Here is a 17,407-nt window from a genome sequence, read left to right on the forward strand (position 1 = left end):
TCTTCCCCGTTGTATGATGTTGAAAAGTACAATTAGAGTAAAAATATATAATAATTATGATCCTCTGAATGCTTACGATTAGAGATGAGGTTGTTCAATAGACTGGAAACGTGAAACACACATTTCTATTTTAGAGATTGAAGATCAATGTTTCCATAATCATTAACCTGAGTATGAGAATCATCTACAACAATAATATACGAAATGTTGGAAGAAAAAATATTCTTCAAAAAATATTGAGAGACAGATGTCATGTAATGAATGACACCAACATTAAAAGTCTAAGCACTCTTAGAGTCAGTATCAACAATATTAAAAGTTGAAATCACAATAGATCTATTTTTAACCATATTGATTTATCTTTCTAAAAATATCTTCTCAATAGAAGAAGAAGAAGAAGAAAAATTCCACCAAATAGCAGCAAAGAGACACCCAAGCTTCCTTTTTTTTCTTTTTTTAATGGGAAAAATTATTTAGAAATTCGCCAAAATAAATTGTACTTTCGGGATGAACATTACCTCTTAATGAATAGTATTTTTGGGATGACAGTGTTTGAGAATGAACCGTACATGTGGAATGAACAATATCGTTGGAATGAATAGTACGTTTGGAATGAACATTGAACTCATAATGACATAGTTTCTCGATAAACGATGATTTTGAATTTCAAAAGAGGTTGCGATTAAAAGAAAAAAACGCAATAATGTCGGCTAGGGTTTAAGCAAAAGCAAGACCCCAAAAATAGATAGTTCGTAATATCATATAGAAAAAAGTATTTTAATACATTTCGTGATTTACTATATTAGAATAAATTTGTTTAAATAGAGATAAATTTAAACTTTATAGACTTACTTAATGAGTCACCTACTAGTAAAATAAAATAACTATAAATGTTATTTGTTTCGTACTAAAACTAGAATTGGTGTTGGTCGATGATGGAGGACTCTGAATCAGTGGTACTAATCTCTTATGCGGTGGCACAGGGTGAATCTGCAAGATAAGCACTCCAACATCCAAATAAGTTCAGAGTTCAAATTGAGTAAAATAAAAAATGGAGATCAAAAAGTGTATCGTAAATCTCACGTGTGTTTTTATACGTTAGATTATGTTAATTGAACTTATATCTAGTTGGGCTCTTTTTGGACTTCCAAAATTTACAACAAAATACAACAAAAGTTAAAACATAAAAATGAATTTACAACAAAATACAACAAAAATTGAAACATAAAAATGAATTTACAACAAAATACGACAAAAATTGAAACATAAAAATGAATTTACAACAAAATACAATAAATGTTGGTTTGAATTTAAAAACATAAAAATGTATTACATTATATAATTAATTTACATGATTTTTTTAATGGTCCATTATTAATTATTAATTGTTAGTAGAAGTCTAGACCTTCACCTCTTTTTAACTCTTTTAATCCTATCCTTATTCAAAAAAAAAAAAAAAAAAACTCTTTTAATCCTACATAATTCATCTACATTGCCTTGAATCTACTTAATTGTAATAAGACGGATATGGGCATGTCATATATCTCAAGAAAAAATGAAATATCTTGTAATAGGAACAAACTTCCATACATGCGTGACACATTACTTTACTTATATCCAAAAACAATTAGGGTGTGTTTGGATTGGCGGTGGACAGAATTGATTCTGAGAGAATTGAGTTTGATAGAATTGATTTTAATAGAATTGAGTTTAGAAGAATTGATTTATGTTTGGATACAATGATATAGAAGTGATTGTTATCGATTAATGTTATTTGGATAGTTTTAGCAAAATTGATTTTGAATTGTATAATTACCAAAATGGTAATAGATTCTAATACAAATCAAAAAGAAAAGAAGTAATTGATGAAAATTAAAGAGGGTAAAGAAGGAAATTTTAAAAGAGTTGTAATAAATAATATATAATAAATGTAGAATTGATTCTACTAAACCCAAAAGCTAGGAATTGTAGCTTCTAGTAGAATTGCTTTTGGAGGAGGAGAATTGATTTTGGAAAAGTATCCAAACAAGAAAAATAATCAATTTTCAAGTTAAAATGGGCTAGAAGTGCTTTTGGGACTTGTAGAAACCAATCCAAACATACACTTAATTCAACAGTTGAAGTGATTAAAGGTGGTTCGAATCTTTGTCCCAAATAGCCAGAAGCATGCATGTAACTAAAGTCATGAAGTAAGTATTGAAACTTGACTCAGTCCATATGAATGGCGAAACTTCTTCTCATATGTTTTTATATACAAAGGGATGCGCGTGAATGCTACTTATTATAAAACTTCAAATAGATCAATGAGCGCTATAAAATAATAATAATAATAATTATGCTTTTTTATAAAGTAAAAAAAAGCACGTGTGGACAAGAGTGTGGACAAGAGATTGTTTGATGATTGTTGTCATTGTGTTTTGCACTTTGACAAACACGAAACCAACACGGCAAAACCTTAAACATAAATACCAATCAATTTCAAACAACAGATGACACTCACACTTGTTCCCTATGTTCCATTTTTCTCAATCCAACATTGGTTAACACTAACATGGGTGTCTGTTTCGGATCACTCTCTCGCCTACCGCCACCCTCTTCCCTCAACATCCTTCACACTTCAGGAGGTAAAGTTTGGGAGATGGGAAGTAGTGAAAGTGGAAAGCTTCTAGAGATGTCAAACTTGAAGGTGTTTAGCTATGGAGATTTGAAAATTGCAACAAAGAGTTTCAAGTCAGATGCTTTGCTTGGAGAAGGTGGTTTTGGTAAAGTGTATAAAGGTTGGTTAAATGCTGAAACACTTGCTCCTGCTAAAGCTGGTTCTGGAATGATGGTGGCTATCAAGAAATTGAAACCTGATAGTTTGCAAGGTGTTCAAGAATGGCAGGTAATTTTGTTTTCATTGAGGATTCATTGAGGACTCTTTGCTCTATTCAGCTACCTGACTTTGTAGTTTCTTGTGTTTTTTTATATGACAATGCAGACAGAAATCAACTTTTTAGGAAGGATTTCTCATCCCAACTTGGTCAAGCTACTTGGTTATTGTAGGGATGACGATGAATTTCTACTTGTGTATGAGTTTATGCCAAGGGGAAGCTTGGAGAACCATCTATTTAGAAGTATGAACTTTGAGAGAAGTCATGTTTAATAAGCAAATAAATTATTGCCTATGGATTTGAGTTTAAACTCAATTTTGTTTTTGTTTTTGTTTTTGGTTAGGAAATACTAACAGAGAGCCACTTTCTTGGAATACTCGACTCGAAATAGCTATTGATGCAGCTAGAGGTTTGGCTTTCTTGCATTCTTCAGAAAAACAAGTCATATATAGAGATTTTAAGGCTTCTAATATACTTCTTGATGGGGTTAGTTACTTTTGGCTAATTTCTCTCTTTTACTTTTGGTCTCATTATCTTATATATCTTATGTATACTGATAATCAATTATTTGTGATTTACAGAATTACAATGCAAAGATTTCAGATTTTGGGTTGGCTAAATTTGGACCATCAGAGGGAGATACACACGTGAGTACTAGGATCATGGGTACACATGGTTATGCTGCCCCAGAATATATTGCAACAGGTGATTGTATATATATCTACATTTATACTTTACACACTAAATGGATGCTTTTTGAATTGAAGATGGGAAATGGTCTAATATGAATTGTGTGATGTTATTGAACAGGTCATTTGTATGTGAAGAGTGATGTTTATGGATTTGGTGTAGTGCTACTTGAAATGTTGACAGGATTGCAAGCACATGATTCAAAAAGGCCTTCAGAGCAGCAGAATCTGGTTGAATGGATTAAACCTTCTCTAAGAGATAAAAGAAAGTTGATAAGTAGCATATTGGATAGTAGGCTAGAAAGCCAATGTTCACCAAAGGCAGCGTTAGAAACAGCTAAGCTTATTCTTAAATGCCTTGAACATGACCCTAAAAAACGTCCTTCTATGAAAGATGTTTTGGAGACATTGGAAGGCATAAAAGCTATTAAGGATAGAAGGAAGATATCCAAGAATCACGGCACTAAATCTGCAGCTAATAGCTATGTATAATTTACAAAAACTAATTTGTCCATTTAAAATTTGAGGGTGAACATTTGATTCAGTGAATAGGTTTTTTCAGACACTTTCTAGTCATTTATATGTTTTATTTTGTTAGTTGGAGGAGAAATTCTTTTATTTTTCCCTCGCTGTTTACGTTGGTCCCAATTTTTTAAAGTGGGAAAATGTGTTCTCTTGTAAGTATGGTTATTCCTTTGTCAAAACAAAAAGGCTACTTCCTGAAAAACCGATGTACTTTCTTGTGTTGTGTTTGTATGACTCTCTTCCAATAGTTCACGTTTCATACTTCCAAAGGGTAATAATAGGAGTATATTATTAGTATGGTTATTGGGCTTTTAGTAGTGTTTGGGCTTTTATGTTATTATTATTATCCATTAAGAATGTTATATAATGTAGTCTCATGGAGACATTTAGAATCAATCAATGAAATCAAGTTTAATTTTATCTTTTATTTTAAGTCCCTTTTATTGTTCTTCCCCTTTCCTAGTTTAAACCCTAGTTTAGAACCTTGGTAGGAATTGCTTCATATCACGTTCTTTTTCCCTCTTTCATTTTTCAGGCAATTTGCCTAATATCACCGACTTTTCTCTCTTGTTTTTGACTTGTTAAGGGGCCATTTCACATGCATCACTTATAAAGGATGCATGAATGGGATTGAATATTGTTGTTTCACATGGAACTCAGAAACATAGGTACGATTTCTGTCCTAGTTATGACATCAAAATTCATCTGAAAAATTTACCATGAAAGCATAGCAAATTTTCGAAACATACTAACTAGTTACAGCCATGGATTCAATTTCAGAAGCATAGCAAATTTTGTTATTTACAACTAAATTTAAAACAGCGATGTAGAGTGTCATATAAAAATCCACTGGCAACATTGACTAAGGCAAATATTATGTAACAACCTTCGTTTCTAAAATAAATATGTAAAATTATTGCATATGGATTTGCTTATAAGCATACAGTATAATCAGAGGAACCTTAAAATGTTTCCATCTTAAACAGGGTACAGATAAAAAAAAAAAAAAAATCAAATATACATGGAGGGGGGAAACATCAATCAAGCAGCAATCACTTGGGTAGGATGTCATTGGACTATGACATAAATAATTTATGGAAGTTACAATGACTGCAAATTAGTAATAAATAACAAAAATATGATAAGCAGCAAAAGAGGGGCTTAAAGATTGAATTCGTTGTGTGATTTAAATGTAGAACTAAATCCCCTGATGGTGACTCCTATTGCAGAAGCTGATTACTTCACAAAATTCTAATTCCCCAAATTGATTTGTGTAGAAGTTAACGAGGGGGATTGTTCAGGCGGGGTCTGTTGCAGAAAACCCGTCCGTTGGCCCTCACAAAAGCTGCTAAACCAATACTAATGCCGGCCCACATTAGCGAAAAGAAGGCGTGCCTAAAATCATATTGAACTGCAGCAACAATAACCAAATTAACAATTTTCAGGCCATATATTTCACATATGTAATGCATAGTTGATTAACCTATCAATTGTACAGAGTTATTGTTCTAACCTTAGGTTAGCAAATTCACTCATATACAATATTTTTTATACTGTGAGCTTAAATGCTTGCAAAGAGTACGCGCAGAAAATCTCGCAAACTTTTACATCACACACACTTGCTTTAAAAACTAACTATCTCGAAACCTTGGGCATGTTGGCAGCAGTAGGCTACAAGATATCCGACCACTTTAAACCACTTGGGAATAAGTCAGCTGGTAATTAAAACAGGGCAACGGGAATGAAGGGGGGCTTTCCATTCTTGTAAAACTAACTAAACAAGACTAAATTAAATTATCATATTTTAGGTGTCTTGTGTGTCTCAGTTCTCAGCCAGGGGGTTGCCTCTAATATACCTCTCTCCTCTCTCCCCTTATTCTCTATCCCTCTCAGGATCTGTTTGGTTTGAAAAAGCTTTTTCAGTTTAAATAACTATTTGGTTTTGCAGTTTATTTTTTTATTTCAAAAGTATGGATGGGAATCAGTGGAGGCAATTTGTTTTCACTTCTTGTAAAAACAAGTCTAATGTTATTTCCTGAATCTCAAAAGGTCAGACTGGATTTGAAATAATACGCCTTTAAAGTAGTAGGTTGGTTCCTTTTATTTCCTTTTTTTTTATTGAACCAACACCAAGAGACATCCATGCCCGAATGTGTGCAAATATGAGTGACTGATTAATTCTTACTTTAAGCCTTAACTAAATAAAGTAAACTCACCTTGTCTCAATGACATGGTTGCAAACATAAATCCAGTTAAAACCAGAGCGAAAGCCAGAGGAAACGACTGCAAACAAAAACTATATCAATATTCATTTCCATTAAATGCATATGACCTTTGAAGCATTCTAATAATGAACTGCATGTCAACAAAATGCAGAATGCAAAATAAAAATTATATTAGGTCTTCAAACAAAAAGGGGAATGCTGCAATGCATTATCCCGCATTATAGTGACTTCAATATTTCCCTGACTGAATAATCTAGTTGCTCCGGTAAATATTAAAGGCAGTTTTTATTTCTTATTTAACAAAGCATAAACCTCTCAGCTTCATGTGGTAATTCATCTTTGTGGATCATTGCATTCCATCACTTTTCAGTAGGGTTAGGACCAACTCTGTAAACCTCGACACGAAAAACATAGGCAGCGTCCCCGAAAAACAGACTTCAATTCATTCATTTTGTATGCATGTATGCAACTATGAATTTAGACACACGTCATAGAATATAAAATATGTTCATCAATTGTGAGCTTTCTAAGAACAGAACTTAAACACAAAAGTGATGCCACAAACATCAACAAAAATATCCTATATTATACTCACAGCTATAGCTTCAATTCCTCCTTTCTGAGAAGAGGCAGCTGTATCTCGGCCAACGGATACTATATAATGTCCTTGCAGGAGATCAATTGCATCCTTCACATATTAAATGGAAAATATGAACAACACAAACTAATTACATATAAACTAATAAGTTTTTAAAATTAACATATTTATAAAAGGTAATAGATCCAGAGAATCTCAAAAGTAATTTAACTCAAGATCTATTCAGAAATGGTATCTTAAGAAAAAAGAGTAATCAGAATTAAAATATGCACATTAAATTTCAGCATCTTATACAGCATAATTACTATGTAGGGCAGCACAGACTAAAACTTTTAATTGGGATGCAGAAGGTAGAGGTTAAATATACATAGGACAAAACCTAGATGAAGATAATTATTAGATTTAGAGTCTAGCTTAACTAATCCCTACAAAACCAAACCAGTTGGTAAGGTGACGGACGTCACTCTATAATATATAAACTCTTTTCAAGCTCTATCTATAACCAATGTGGGACTTGGGATCTTCCCAATACACCCCCTGATGCTCTTTACACTTGATGCGTGGATATAAACGGTGGGCAGCCCGTGGTCCAATCGATGGGCTCTAGTGTTATCATAGAATTATGGTTGGACCTAACTAAACCTTACAAAACCGGCGTGGTGGACCCATAACCCACAGGTCTCTAGATCGGAACCAGACTCTGGTACCATATTAAATGTGCTTGGATCTCATCCCCATTGCACTTGGTGCGTGGATATAAACGGTGGGCAACCCATGGTCCAATCGATAGGCTCTAGTGTTATCATAGAATTGTGGTTGGACCTCCTTACAAAACCGTCGTGGTGGACCCATAACCCACAGGTCTCTAGATCAGAACCAGACTCTGATACCATGTTAAATGCAAAAGATAGCTCAAAGGGTGAGGTTGCACACTCACACATTTATACATTCAATAACTCGGAAACCTAAGCAATGTGAGACTCCAAACAAACTCCACAACTCAAATACAACTTCAACACCCACCCTTACACCTAGCGTGGACCTGGGTCCAATTACCACATTGCAGTCCTAAACAAGTCTCTGATACCATGTTGAATTTGTGATTATGTGTAAAACATGAGAGAAAAATATCATTGATAATAACTATTGACTTGATACAAAAGACTTAATACTAATCTTTATTTATAGGGATACATGACTCAATTATGATGATAAGAACTAGTATGACCAATGTAGGACTTCAGATTTTCCCAATAATAATAAGTTGAGTTATGACCAACTAGTGGTCTCCTAAGGAATTCTAGACCATAACTAAAGTACCCCCATACATTATGTTAAATAAGTTATACAAACCTGCTTTGTTCCATCACAAAAGTTATTCAAGTAATATCTTTGGAGAGCATTCCAACCATCGTTTACTATCCCTTGAACGGTGCGATGCCCAAATCTGAATCCCACCAAAAAAATCATAATTAATATCATCAAAGCATGCAATAGAGAAAAGCAACGGACTAAAATAGAAAAAATTTACAAAAAATCTATAATTCCCATATTGGAAAACATATACTATCAAAGTAAGCATATGATACAAGAGATGGAACATAGAAAAACCTTTATGGACACATAATTTAACAATCTTCTTAATATGCACGGAATATTAAAAAAAATTGGTAAGACTATCGGAAAAATACCTGACAAAGTCTCCTTTCAGAGCAGGAGTTCCTGAATATTGGATACTTACATCATCCCCATGATTAGCCCACACTGATCAGAGTCAGTCACAAATTGAATCAAAGATTTCAAAAGCAACAAAAACAGTGAAAAGTTGAAAATTACTACATAATACAACACATATATCTACATTTCAAATCACATAGTCCGAAAAGTAATAATACACTTACAGATCTTAAACCTTTCATCAAGATTTGGATGTGAGCTAATGGTTTCTTCAGCCCCAAAGACTCCAAGCCTTCTAAGCTGGTATTCTAACATATTTCGGCCTATCATGCTCTACACATATACTTTAACATCAGTAAGCTGGAAAATAAATTATGCCATAAACAAATAGTGGGACACACAAGTAGGACCGAATCTTAGAAAGGGACTGAGGATGGGCGTGGCCACCCCAAAAAATCCTTCATGATAGGCGTGTTTGTGTGTGTTAGCATTAAAATTATCGGGATAAATTACAGTATAATACCTCTGTATCTAAATATAGGATCCCGTTAACTAAATCACAGGAATTAAGAAAATTGGTAGTAGTATTAAAATTGTTAACAATTGATATTCTTTTTGTAAGTCTAATCCTTCAAGAGAGAGAGATATTATTAATTAAAGTGGAAGGAATTTGAAATTCATCCCTTGAAGTTACAAAATCAGACTTTTGCCACACTGAGCTGACACTTCATCCTTCACTCGAGAGATTTAGTTAATGCTTCCATCAAAATATTTATTGTTGTTACAGAAAAAGATGTAAAACAATTAAGGGTATGTTGGTAAAGAAATAATTAATGCACTTGTAAATTAAAAGGAACCTTATGAAAAGGGACAAGGAAATTTCTCAAGGGGGTCTTATATTTAAATACAGAGGTAGTATAACTCTTTGGCCCACTCCAAAAAACTATCTAAGCTCTGCCATGGCTACGTGAAAATGATTTTGGTGTTTATAGCTGTGGATATGTACTTGTAGACTTACACACATACAGATAAAAACCAAAGAATTAAGTGTTTCCAATAAAGGGACAGATAAATTTTTCCATTAATTCAGGAAGGTACTGAACACTTTCTATAACAGAAACCAACCAACCTGAGTTACATTTGTTCGGTCGAGACAATCAATACAGTTGGTCCTAACAACTCCAAGTTGCTCCTTCATTTTCTCTCCCTTTTCGTTCAACAAAAGATATCTACACTTGCAGAAGCGAATAGCAATTCAGGTCATATATATTTATCTCTTTAAAGAAGAACTTGAGAAAGAATTGAGTGCAAAATTTTATTATCAAACAGGATAATAAGGTGAATGTTTCCAGTAAATATCTTATACTGTTAGACAGTGCATAACATCGTGCAGGAAAATTGTTCAGGATACTATAGCAGATAGGTCCAAATAAAGCAACATAAACAAACATCATGTTAATATAATTTATTAGAACTGGTTAGCATATCAGTAGTTCATAAATAACTCCCTGCTTCGATGAGTCCAAACAATATCAATAAGAATCAAATTACTAATCAATTCTCAAAAAAGTAGGTGTCAAGTAGCTTAACCAATAAAAAAAACTCCATACCCGTTTCTCTCAAGAAAATCTGATATTTGATCATAAAGCAATGATAGACGTTCAAAATGAACGTGTCCACAGACATGATGGAAATCAAAGTGAACATATCTACATAGAATAATCAAAAGCACATGAGTAAACCCCAAAAAAACTGAAGAGTCTATGCATATCAATCTAATCAATCTAAAAGTTAATTGAAGGGACATCTACCTTACATCATCACTAGCCACATGCTGCATTGTACTGCCAAATTTTTCACATAGCCGTCCTTCTCCTCCATGCTGATACATAACAATTCCATGCACATTTTAGGTTGCATGCATTCTTAACAGTTGTCTATGAAATTTACAATGCAATTACACAGACTAGTATCATTTGGTAAAATTGTTAACCAATATACGAGCATTCTCAGCTTGTTACACAATGAAAGCATATTCACCTTGTTAACAAGATCAACAGCCAACACAGCTCCATATTTTTTTCTTAAATCTAATATATGCCTCTCGAGGACTCGTGGCTGCATCTCAAGCAATGAAATGGAAGTGAAATACATATAAAACATGTAAGAACCACGAAATTACTACAATAATCAAACACTTACAGCGTCCTCAAGTTTCAATAGTTCAAACTTCGGTTTATATGTTAAGTCAACAATTTGCTGCCAGAGGAGAGGAATCGAACCACGAATCTGCAAAAGTTCAACCATGATGACTCCTAAGTGATATGAAATGGAAAAAAACACAGTTATCATAATAACATTCTTCCCAAAAAAACAGAATTTGAGCCACAGCCCCCCTTGTTTGGCTTTACTTTTGAACCCATATAAGTTATAATAGCAAGAATAGCCCATTTTCACTCCATGAAAATTCAAGAGTAAGTTTGGCTTCATTCAACTATCACTATTAGTATAGCTACATAAGTTTTCAGCTCAGTATTTTCAAATAAAGATGTCCTAAATCCTAATAGGTACAAAATATTATCAGAGGGTCTATATTTCAAAATTAAAAAAATACCCAAAATAGTTGGAAGGTAATGCTATTTTTGTATTAACCTTAAAGCTACCAACACTACATGTCAGAATACTTTAGCCTAGAAGTTTAAGAGTAGCCTTTTCAGTTCAACATCAATCCATCTAGAAACTGGCAAATCATATTTACAATAAATAAATAAAAACAACTCATGATTGAAAAACTAGAATGAACAAAATATGGTGTGTCGGGGAAAATATATAGATTTTTTACGAATTGCAAAAGATTTAGTGAGGAATTCAGTTTTGGTAATTTTCCTAACTAGAAAGCCAGTATACATTTGACAGTTAATGATGCCAGTATTATGTCAAAATCTAGCAAGGATGGAACAACAGCCATACCAGGTAGAATTTGTGTCAAAGCAAACGTGGAATAGCAGATAAAAGAGATAGGATAGTTTTCAGGAAGTTATATAGTAAGTTACACATAAGAGATTTAGAGAAGGTAGAATCAAAACAATTATTCCCAATTGAAAACTCAAATTACAGAAAAACAGAGTTGAAAAGAAAAACAAATAAAAGAGATATGGAAAGCTGCCCCGCATTATTAAACATGCACTTTATTTCTGGATAGTTTGTTAATAGTAAGATGAAAATGGTAACTAATTTTCACATTACTTCGATACCTAAATACATTACAGAATTGAAATGTTACTGAAGCATCACTTACAAAAAAATTTAACGCCATTAAGTGGATGGTCGAAAAATACCAAATGCAAATTTGGAAAGACAATTAAGAATTTTTAAAATATATATTGGACATAAAAAAACTGAAATCATTTTTCCATCTTCTTAGAAAAAATCAAGTTAGATAGATATCAATTGTTCATTAATTATGCAGTTGCTTTTAGTTATATGTGCCCTAGATAATGTTCATCTTATTTCAAAACAATGACAACTGTTTAGGATGATTAGGACCACTGCTCTGAATTAATTCGACAGAACATTCATATCTTGCATGGCTAGCCCGTCCTTTTATTTCAGTTCTTATAATAAAAGATTTGTGGTTGTAGAAAGTAATACCTGAACAAAAGAAGCAGTATATCCATTGAACTGCATAAGTTGTTCTGTTTCCACAAAATTGGCAACATATCCATCTGGATCAGCTCCTCTTCTCCACATTCGAGTTCCTTTCCAGAAATAAAATTGCATTTGTACTATTAGCCAACCAATCAATAAAAGATTAAAATTGTTTTATTTGGGAAGTCACAAATTACAACTGTATTCTCTCATACAAAAACACTTAAAATTAAAGATTCTAATAATAATTTTAAACCTCCAATATGACAAATTAAAATCCTAACATGCAAACAAGGAACTATACACCTTTTGATATCTTTTTCTTAAAGTTTAACTTAGAAATTAGATCTGCATATGTTCCAAGCAGACAGCTACAAGATATTGTAAAAAAATCTCGCAACCTTCAATGATTACTTTCAATATCACCACCACATTAATTTCATGGCCAACATCATGTTGATTCTTTGAATGGTAAGGAACACATGATATCTATAAGTGCACAGTCAAACTAGAAACAAAAGATTTTTTTGAGTGGACAGAAATAAATATAAGTTCATCCAAAGGCTTTAAAGTTTAAACACCATTTCTTCTTGTGCATCTCCTTGCAATCAAAGTGACGTCAATAATATCTTTTCCAATGGCTGCTTGAAAGTAATGAAAACCTGATAACTTGCTAAGGATAACATTGAAAAATAAATGGAAATGCGTTCACACAACAGCAATACAAATATATGCATCTGTTATTAAAAAAGTCAAAAGATGATGATATAACATTGAGCTGATCAAATAAGGATACTGCCTTGGACTATAGGGAGTAAGTATGGGTCAAGCTGGCAAGCACAGAATCACAAACATATTAGTTAGTACTTTAAAAATGTGCAAGTCATGGAAAAATGAACTGTAAAAAACGCTACAATAAACCTACCTTGTTATCTATGAGCACTTCTAACATATAATTATTCCATAGAAATCGAGGCTCTGCCTGTGATCAAGAAATTGGTAGCATGAGCAGAATAAGAGGGGGGAAACACAAAAACTGCATAAGGAATCAATTAAGAGTGGACATTGATTTCCTAGACATGAGAAGTGTGGCTCAGGAATAGTATCTAGAAGAAACTACGAAATTTTCTCAACCAAGTAATCAACACCTTCTGTGGTATATCAACGTAACGGCAACATTTTATAAATATCACTATAAGAATTTGTTTATGTTATTGCAGTAAGCGGTTAGTAATTTTAGTAACAAAATATGCTGAATCAACATACTATGTTGTGTTAGTTACGATTTAGTCACCTTGAACTTCTAAAGGCTCTTGACTTCCATATATATAAAACTGTAACTGAAAGTTTAAGTGAATCATTTCATCAATTTCACACAACAGAGACTCTTGGATTTCTCTCTTTGGTTTATCACTTACTCTCTCTTTCCTATATGCTTCCCTTTCCTTTCTCTCAATCTAAAATGGTTAAATACAACAAAAAAAAACTTTGTAAACAATGAGGACAGTAGTAAAACAAAAAGGCAATAGATACCTGTCTCCAAAGAGGAAGCAATCTAGACTCATCACCCAGGTCATTCAACCGCTGGGCACTGCAAAACATAACTTATATTCCATTAAGAAAAACAATGAAATGGTAAGGCAACATAAGACATGTTTTATAGGATTTCTTTTATATGTGAGCTATTTTTGCTAGAGGAAACATTTACATAGTTATGGTTTATTTTCCTAATAGAGCATGCATTCAATATTTATTCATGACAAAAACAAAACCTAACTTTTCTAACATATCATTAATGTCATTATTACCACTAAACGAATGCCTTTTAATCAAGATTACAATGACACGCAGCTCCAAAAAAACTCAGATTGCAAAAGTACTTCCATTCCATCAGCTTTTTAAAAAAAAAATATCATTATAGCCATATATTAAAATAAATTTCTGTCTCATATATCAACGGTCTAGAGGTTTGCAACCAATGGCTAAATGTACTTAAAGCATCTCATATTCACCCTTCCCCTGCATGATTGCACCTACCAATCAAACTGAGAGAATGCATGGGTAGTTTCTTCTCATAATATGCATATGTCAATAAGGCAGTGAATTTTAGAATCCAAATAGAAGCATAACATATTCTAGTGATACATAAAAATGAAAGACTGCTAGGAACATCGAAAAAAGTTTACCTCAGAGTTAAATTAGTTTCATATGAGAAGAACAGACCAGAAGTTTTCTCAGCAACATTTAGTAAGCCAAAAAATTCCATCTCCACCTTTTTCTGCCAAATTTGGTACAGCAATTATGAGTTCCAAATTGGAAGTGGTTATGGAATAAAATAGGAAACAAGTGGAGCCTAGGCAAATATACCTGTTCGGCAGGGGTACTTTTAAGTGAATGATCACATGGAAAAACCTTCATGGATGTAATCTTGAAAATTGGATGCCCCAAGTAAGATCCAGCACATTCACGCTCAGTTATGACCATCAAATATGATCCTAAGGGGATGGTAAAATTTAGCTACATCAAAATGATTGCTCAAATTGAACTATGTTTTCAAAATAATGCATTATCTGATGTTTCAAAAGGAAATCAATTATGCAAACAAGATCAACAAAATCATATACGAAAATCACAATTACAAGTAATTAAAAAACAGGGTAATTAGGACAGGCTGCTTAAGTCATTAAGATACAAAGATACTTGAGCTAAAAGGAACTCTATATAAATGTAAAAAGCTTGCATGATCATTAAATCATATGCCGTCTCTTAGAAAAATAAAGAAAAGAAAAGACAATGTCTCATTTTCCTTAGCCTATAGGGCACCAAACATTGTTACTATTCCATTTTTTCGCTTTCAATCATGTGCCAAAATCCAATATCTTCTATCATCGGACAAATATCCCAATTCCCAACTCCAATCACCCTGCCCATCCAACCAAAAAACAATGTTGTTAAATAGCCACTATATCAGTGCTAAAGTAGCGGAATTTGGACAAACCGCCATTGTCCTGCGCTCCGTTATTTAGTACCATATGTTTTCAAATAGCCGCTATAGTACTAATGCATACCATAATTTTAATAATCCGCCATCTACAATTGACAACACTACACACATAGATAAAAATGAACATCAACCTTGCCAATGCACGTTATTTTAAAAACTTAAGAATTCAAAAATACAGTAGTCACTTTATGTAAAATTTCATCAAAGCAAAACAAGGAAATGTGTCTCTTAAGATTGCTCACCAGCCAAAAGCCTCACTATCCCAACAACTCCATAAATCGTAAAAATCTTAGGAACTCGGAGAGTGGAACATTCTGGAACCTCATCTGTCAAAGCAAAACAACACAGGAACGAAATATATAAAAACAAAAACAAAAAAACCAAAACCATAAAGATCAATAAATCCTACGTATATTAATCGTATATTAATCGAAGAAAAACCACGGCACGAAACATTCAACTAACCAATTAGTTTCATCGAGCCATCAACTCGACTAACAGCCAAAGACGAACCAGAAGAGCCATCAGTAGGCTCAATCACAAACTGATCGGTAAATTCCCATAGTCGCATACGCGTGTACAGCTTCTGCACAGAATCTGCTCTCTCCATCATTATTGAATCTCCAACTTACTGCAACAACAACAAAAAATACAAACACTATTCATTCCAATTAACAATTCAAACTACATTCATAATCAATCATCTAACATTCAAATCTCAATCTACCGTTCTAGCTATATACAATTTCACAAATCAACCAAAACAATAACTCTAACTTCAAATCATTCAAATCATTCAAATCATTCAAATCATTCAAATCCAGCTAATTTGATCTAATCGGAATAGAAAAACCAGTTTCCCGCTAAAACAGTTACGTGAAGTTTGTTACAGAAACTTTCTCGCATTGAAGAAAACGAAGAAGAGAATGAGAGAAAGATGTACCTGAATTACAAGATCGAAGAATAGGTAGAAATTTAAGATCCAAATTCGAATTAGTGCGTGAAACGTGAAGTATGGGACTGCAACTACAAGGGAATAATAAAAAAGCTGTAGAAAGATATATTCATTTTTTTTTTTACTTTTTTATGGTAAGGGCGTGTTTGGGTGTTGCGTTGCGTAATAGAGACCAGCGATGAGTAATTAGGACAAAATCTCTTGTTCGAATTCGTGGTGTGCCAAATGCGGCTTTAGTGGAAAGTGATGGACCGGTTCCGCTTAAACGGTGCCGGGGCGAGTGTTTGTTGGTACACGTGGGGGTGGATTAGAGGTCTGTGAGACCGTAGCCTACTACTATGGAGAGCCTTATGACGTGGTCAATAGATGAGCAGCTATGGGATTGTATAATGACCGTTGGATCTAAATACTGAAGTTCAATTGACGGTCACAAATATGGTGGGGGTATTTTAAGTTTGGATGGATTAATCATTTTTAATGGTCAAGTTTAGATAGAATGGTATTTTTTTCATGTTTTAAAATTAGTGTCGTTTTATATTATATTTTTGCAGTAAATTAAAAAATATAATAAAATTATAGTTTTACTAAATTAACACATTATTAACATTTTAAGAATATTGTTTATTAATTAAAGATAAGATTTCATCAGTTTCTTAAAAGTGAATCTTTCAAATGACTCACATCATCACTATTTTTTTTGTAATGGATATGCACTAAAAATTTAAATTAGGTTAATATTATCATCTAATAAAAAATGAGAAAAAGGTTCATACACGGACAGTGTAAAATTATTTTACACTGTCAACCAATCACAACCTCGTATCAGAATAAATTCCACTTTAAATTAAAAATTCTTTTAATGACAAGGCACTTTGCTAGTTTTCTATTGGATGACAGTGTAAAATCATTTTACACTGTCAGTGCATATAAATTAAACTCATAAAAAATTATTAAATTATTGAGTCTAAAAGTAGTGCACTGACAGTGTAAACAAACTTTACACATACATCCAATCAAAATCCTTACACTTGCCATGTCATATTAATTTTTTTAAATTAAAATTGTGTTTTAATTGGATGCATGGTTGTGATTGGTTGACAGTGTAAAAATATTTTACACTGTCAGTGCATATCCCTTTTTCTCTAAATTATTTTTAAATTTTATGTGTGATTTGACGAAATATTTGTTGCGGATTGGTTGTCATACATTAATA

At 32.9% G+C, this 17,407-nt stretch overlaps 2 protein-coding genes across 2 annotated transcripts; one reads left to right on the forward strand and one right to left on the reverse strand.

Moving 5' to 3' along the window:
• The first annotated feature begins 2,444 nt into the window (after positions 1-2,444).
• Positions 2,445-4,339, forward strand: LOC131651967 (probable serine/threonine-protein kinase CST). The gene is made up of 5 exons (XM_058921712.1): positions 2,445-2,884; positions 2,981-3,116; positions 3,217-3,359; positions 3,455-3,578; positions 3,684-4,339. Exons 1-5 carry the CDS (start codon positions 2,552-2,554, stop codon positions 4,052-4,054), a joined length of 1,107 nt encoding a protein of 368 aa, XP_058777695.1. The 5' UTR covers positions 2,445-2,551; the 3' UTR covers positions 4,055-4,339.
• Positions 4,340-4,978: 639 nt separating this feature from the next.
• On the reverse strand, positions 4,979-16,414 carry LOC131651966 (phosphoinositide phosphatase SAC7-like). Its single transcript, XM_058921711.1, has 21 exons — positions 16,183-16,414; positions 15,705-15,870; positions 15,482-15,565; positions 14,603-14,730; positions 14,422-14,513; positions 13,769-13,826; positions 13,161-13,217; positions 13,032-13,065; positions 12,817-12,897; positions 12,239-12,345; positions 10,790-10,876; positions 10,628-10,705; positions 10,399-10,469; positions 10,198-10,296; positions 9,717-9,816; positions 8,812-8,920; positions 8,602-8,674; positions 8,264-8,357; positions 6,908-7,000; positions 6,304-6,370; positions 4,979-5,498 (listed from the first exon to the last, which is right to left on the reverse strand). Exons 2-21 carry the CDS (start codon positions 15,850-15,852, stop codon positions 5,368-5,370), a joined length of 1,791 nt encoding a protein of 596 aa, XP_058777694.1. The 5' UTR covers positions 15,853-15,870; positions 16,183-16,414; the 3' UTR covers positions 4,979-5,367.
• Between the last annotated feature and the right edge of the window lie 993 nt (positions 16,415-17,407).

This window comes from Vicia villosa, linkage group LG2 (assembly GCF_029867415.1).
Source record: "Vicia villosa cultivar HV-30 ecotype Madison, WI linkage group LG2, Vvil1.0, whole genome shotgun sequence".
Taxonomy (NCBI): domain Eukaryota; kingdom Viridiplantae; phylum Streptophyta; class Magnoliopsida; order Fabales; family Fabaceae; genus Vicia; species Vicia villosa.

What these genes read in the sequence shown, in the direction of transcription:
- LOC131651967 (XM_058921712.1), top strand. Translation starts at nt 2,552, where the DNA reads ATGGGTGTCTGTTTCGGATCACTCTCTCGCCTACCGCCACCCTCTTCC. An exon ending in GGAGAACCATCTATTTAGAA is followed by an intron (nt 3,117 to 3,216) that starts GTATGAACTTTG and finishes GTTTTTGGTTAG; the next exon opens with GAAATACTAACAGAGAGCCA. An exon ending in CCCAGAATATATTGCAACAG is followed by an intron (nt 3,579 to 3,683) that starts GTGATTGTATAT and finishes GTTATTGAACAG; the next exon opens with GTCATTTGTATGTGAAGAGT.
- LOC131651966 (XM_058921711.1), bottom strand. Translation starts at nt 15,852, where the DNA reads ATGATGGAGAGAGCAGATTCTGTGCAGAAGCTGTACACGCGTATGCGA. An exon ending in CTGTTGATCTTGTTAACAAG is followed by an intron (nt 10,470 to 10,627) that starts GTGAATATGCTT and finishes GTTATGTATCAG; the next exon opens with CATGGAGGAGAAGGACGGCT. An exon ending in AACCATGTCATTGAGACAAG is followed by an intron (nt 5,499 to 6,303) that starts GTGAGTTTACTT and finishes TTGTTGCTGCAG; the next exon opens with TTCAATATGATTTTAGGCAC.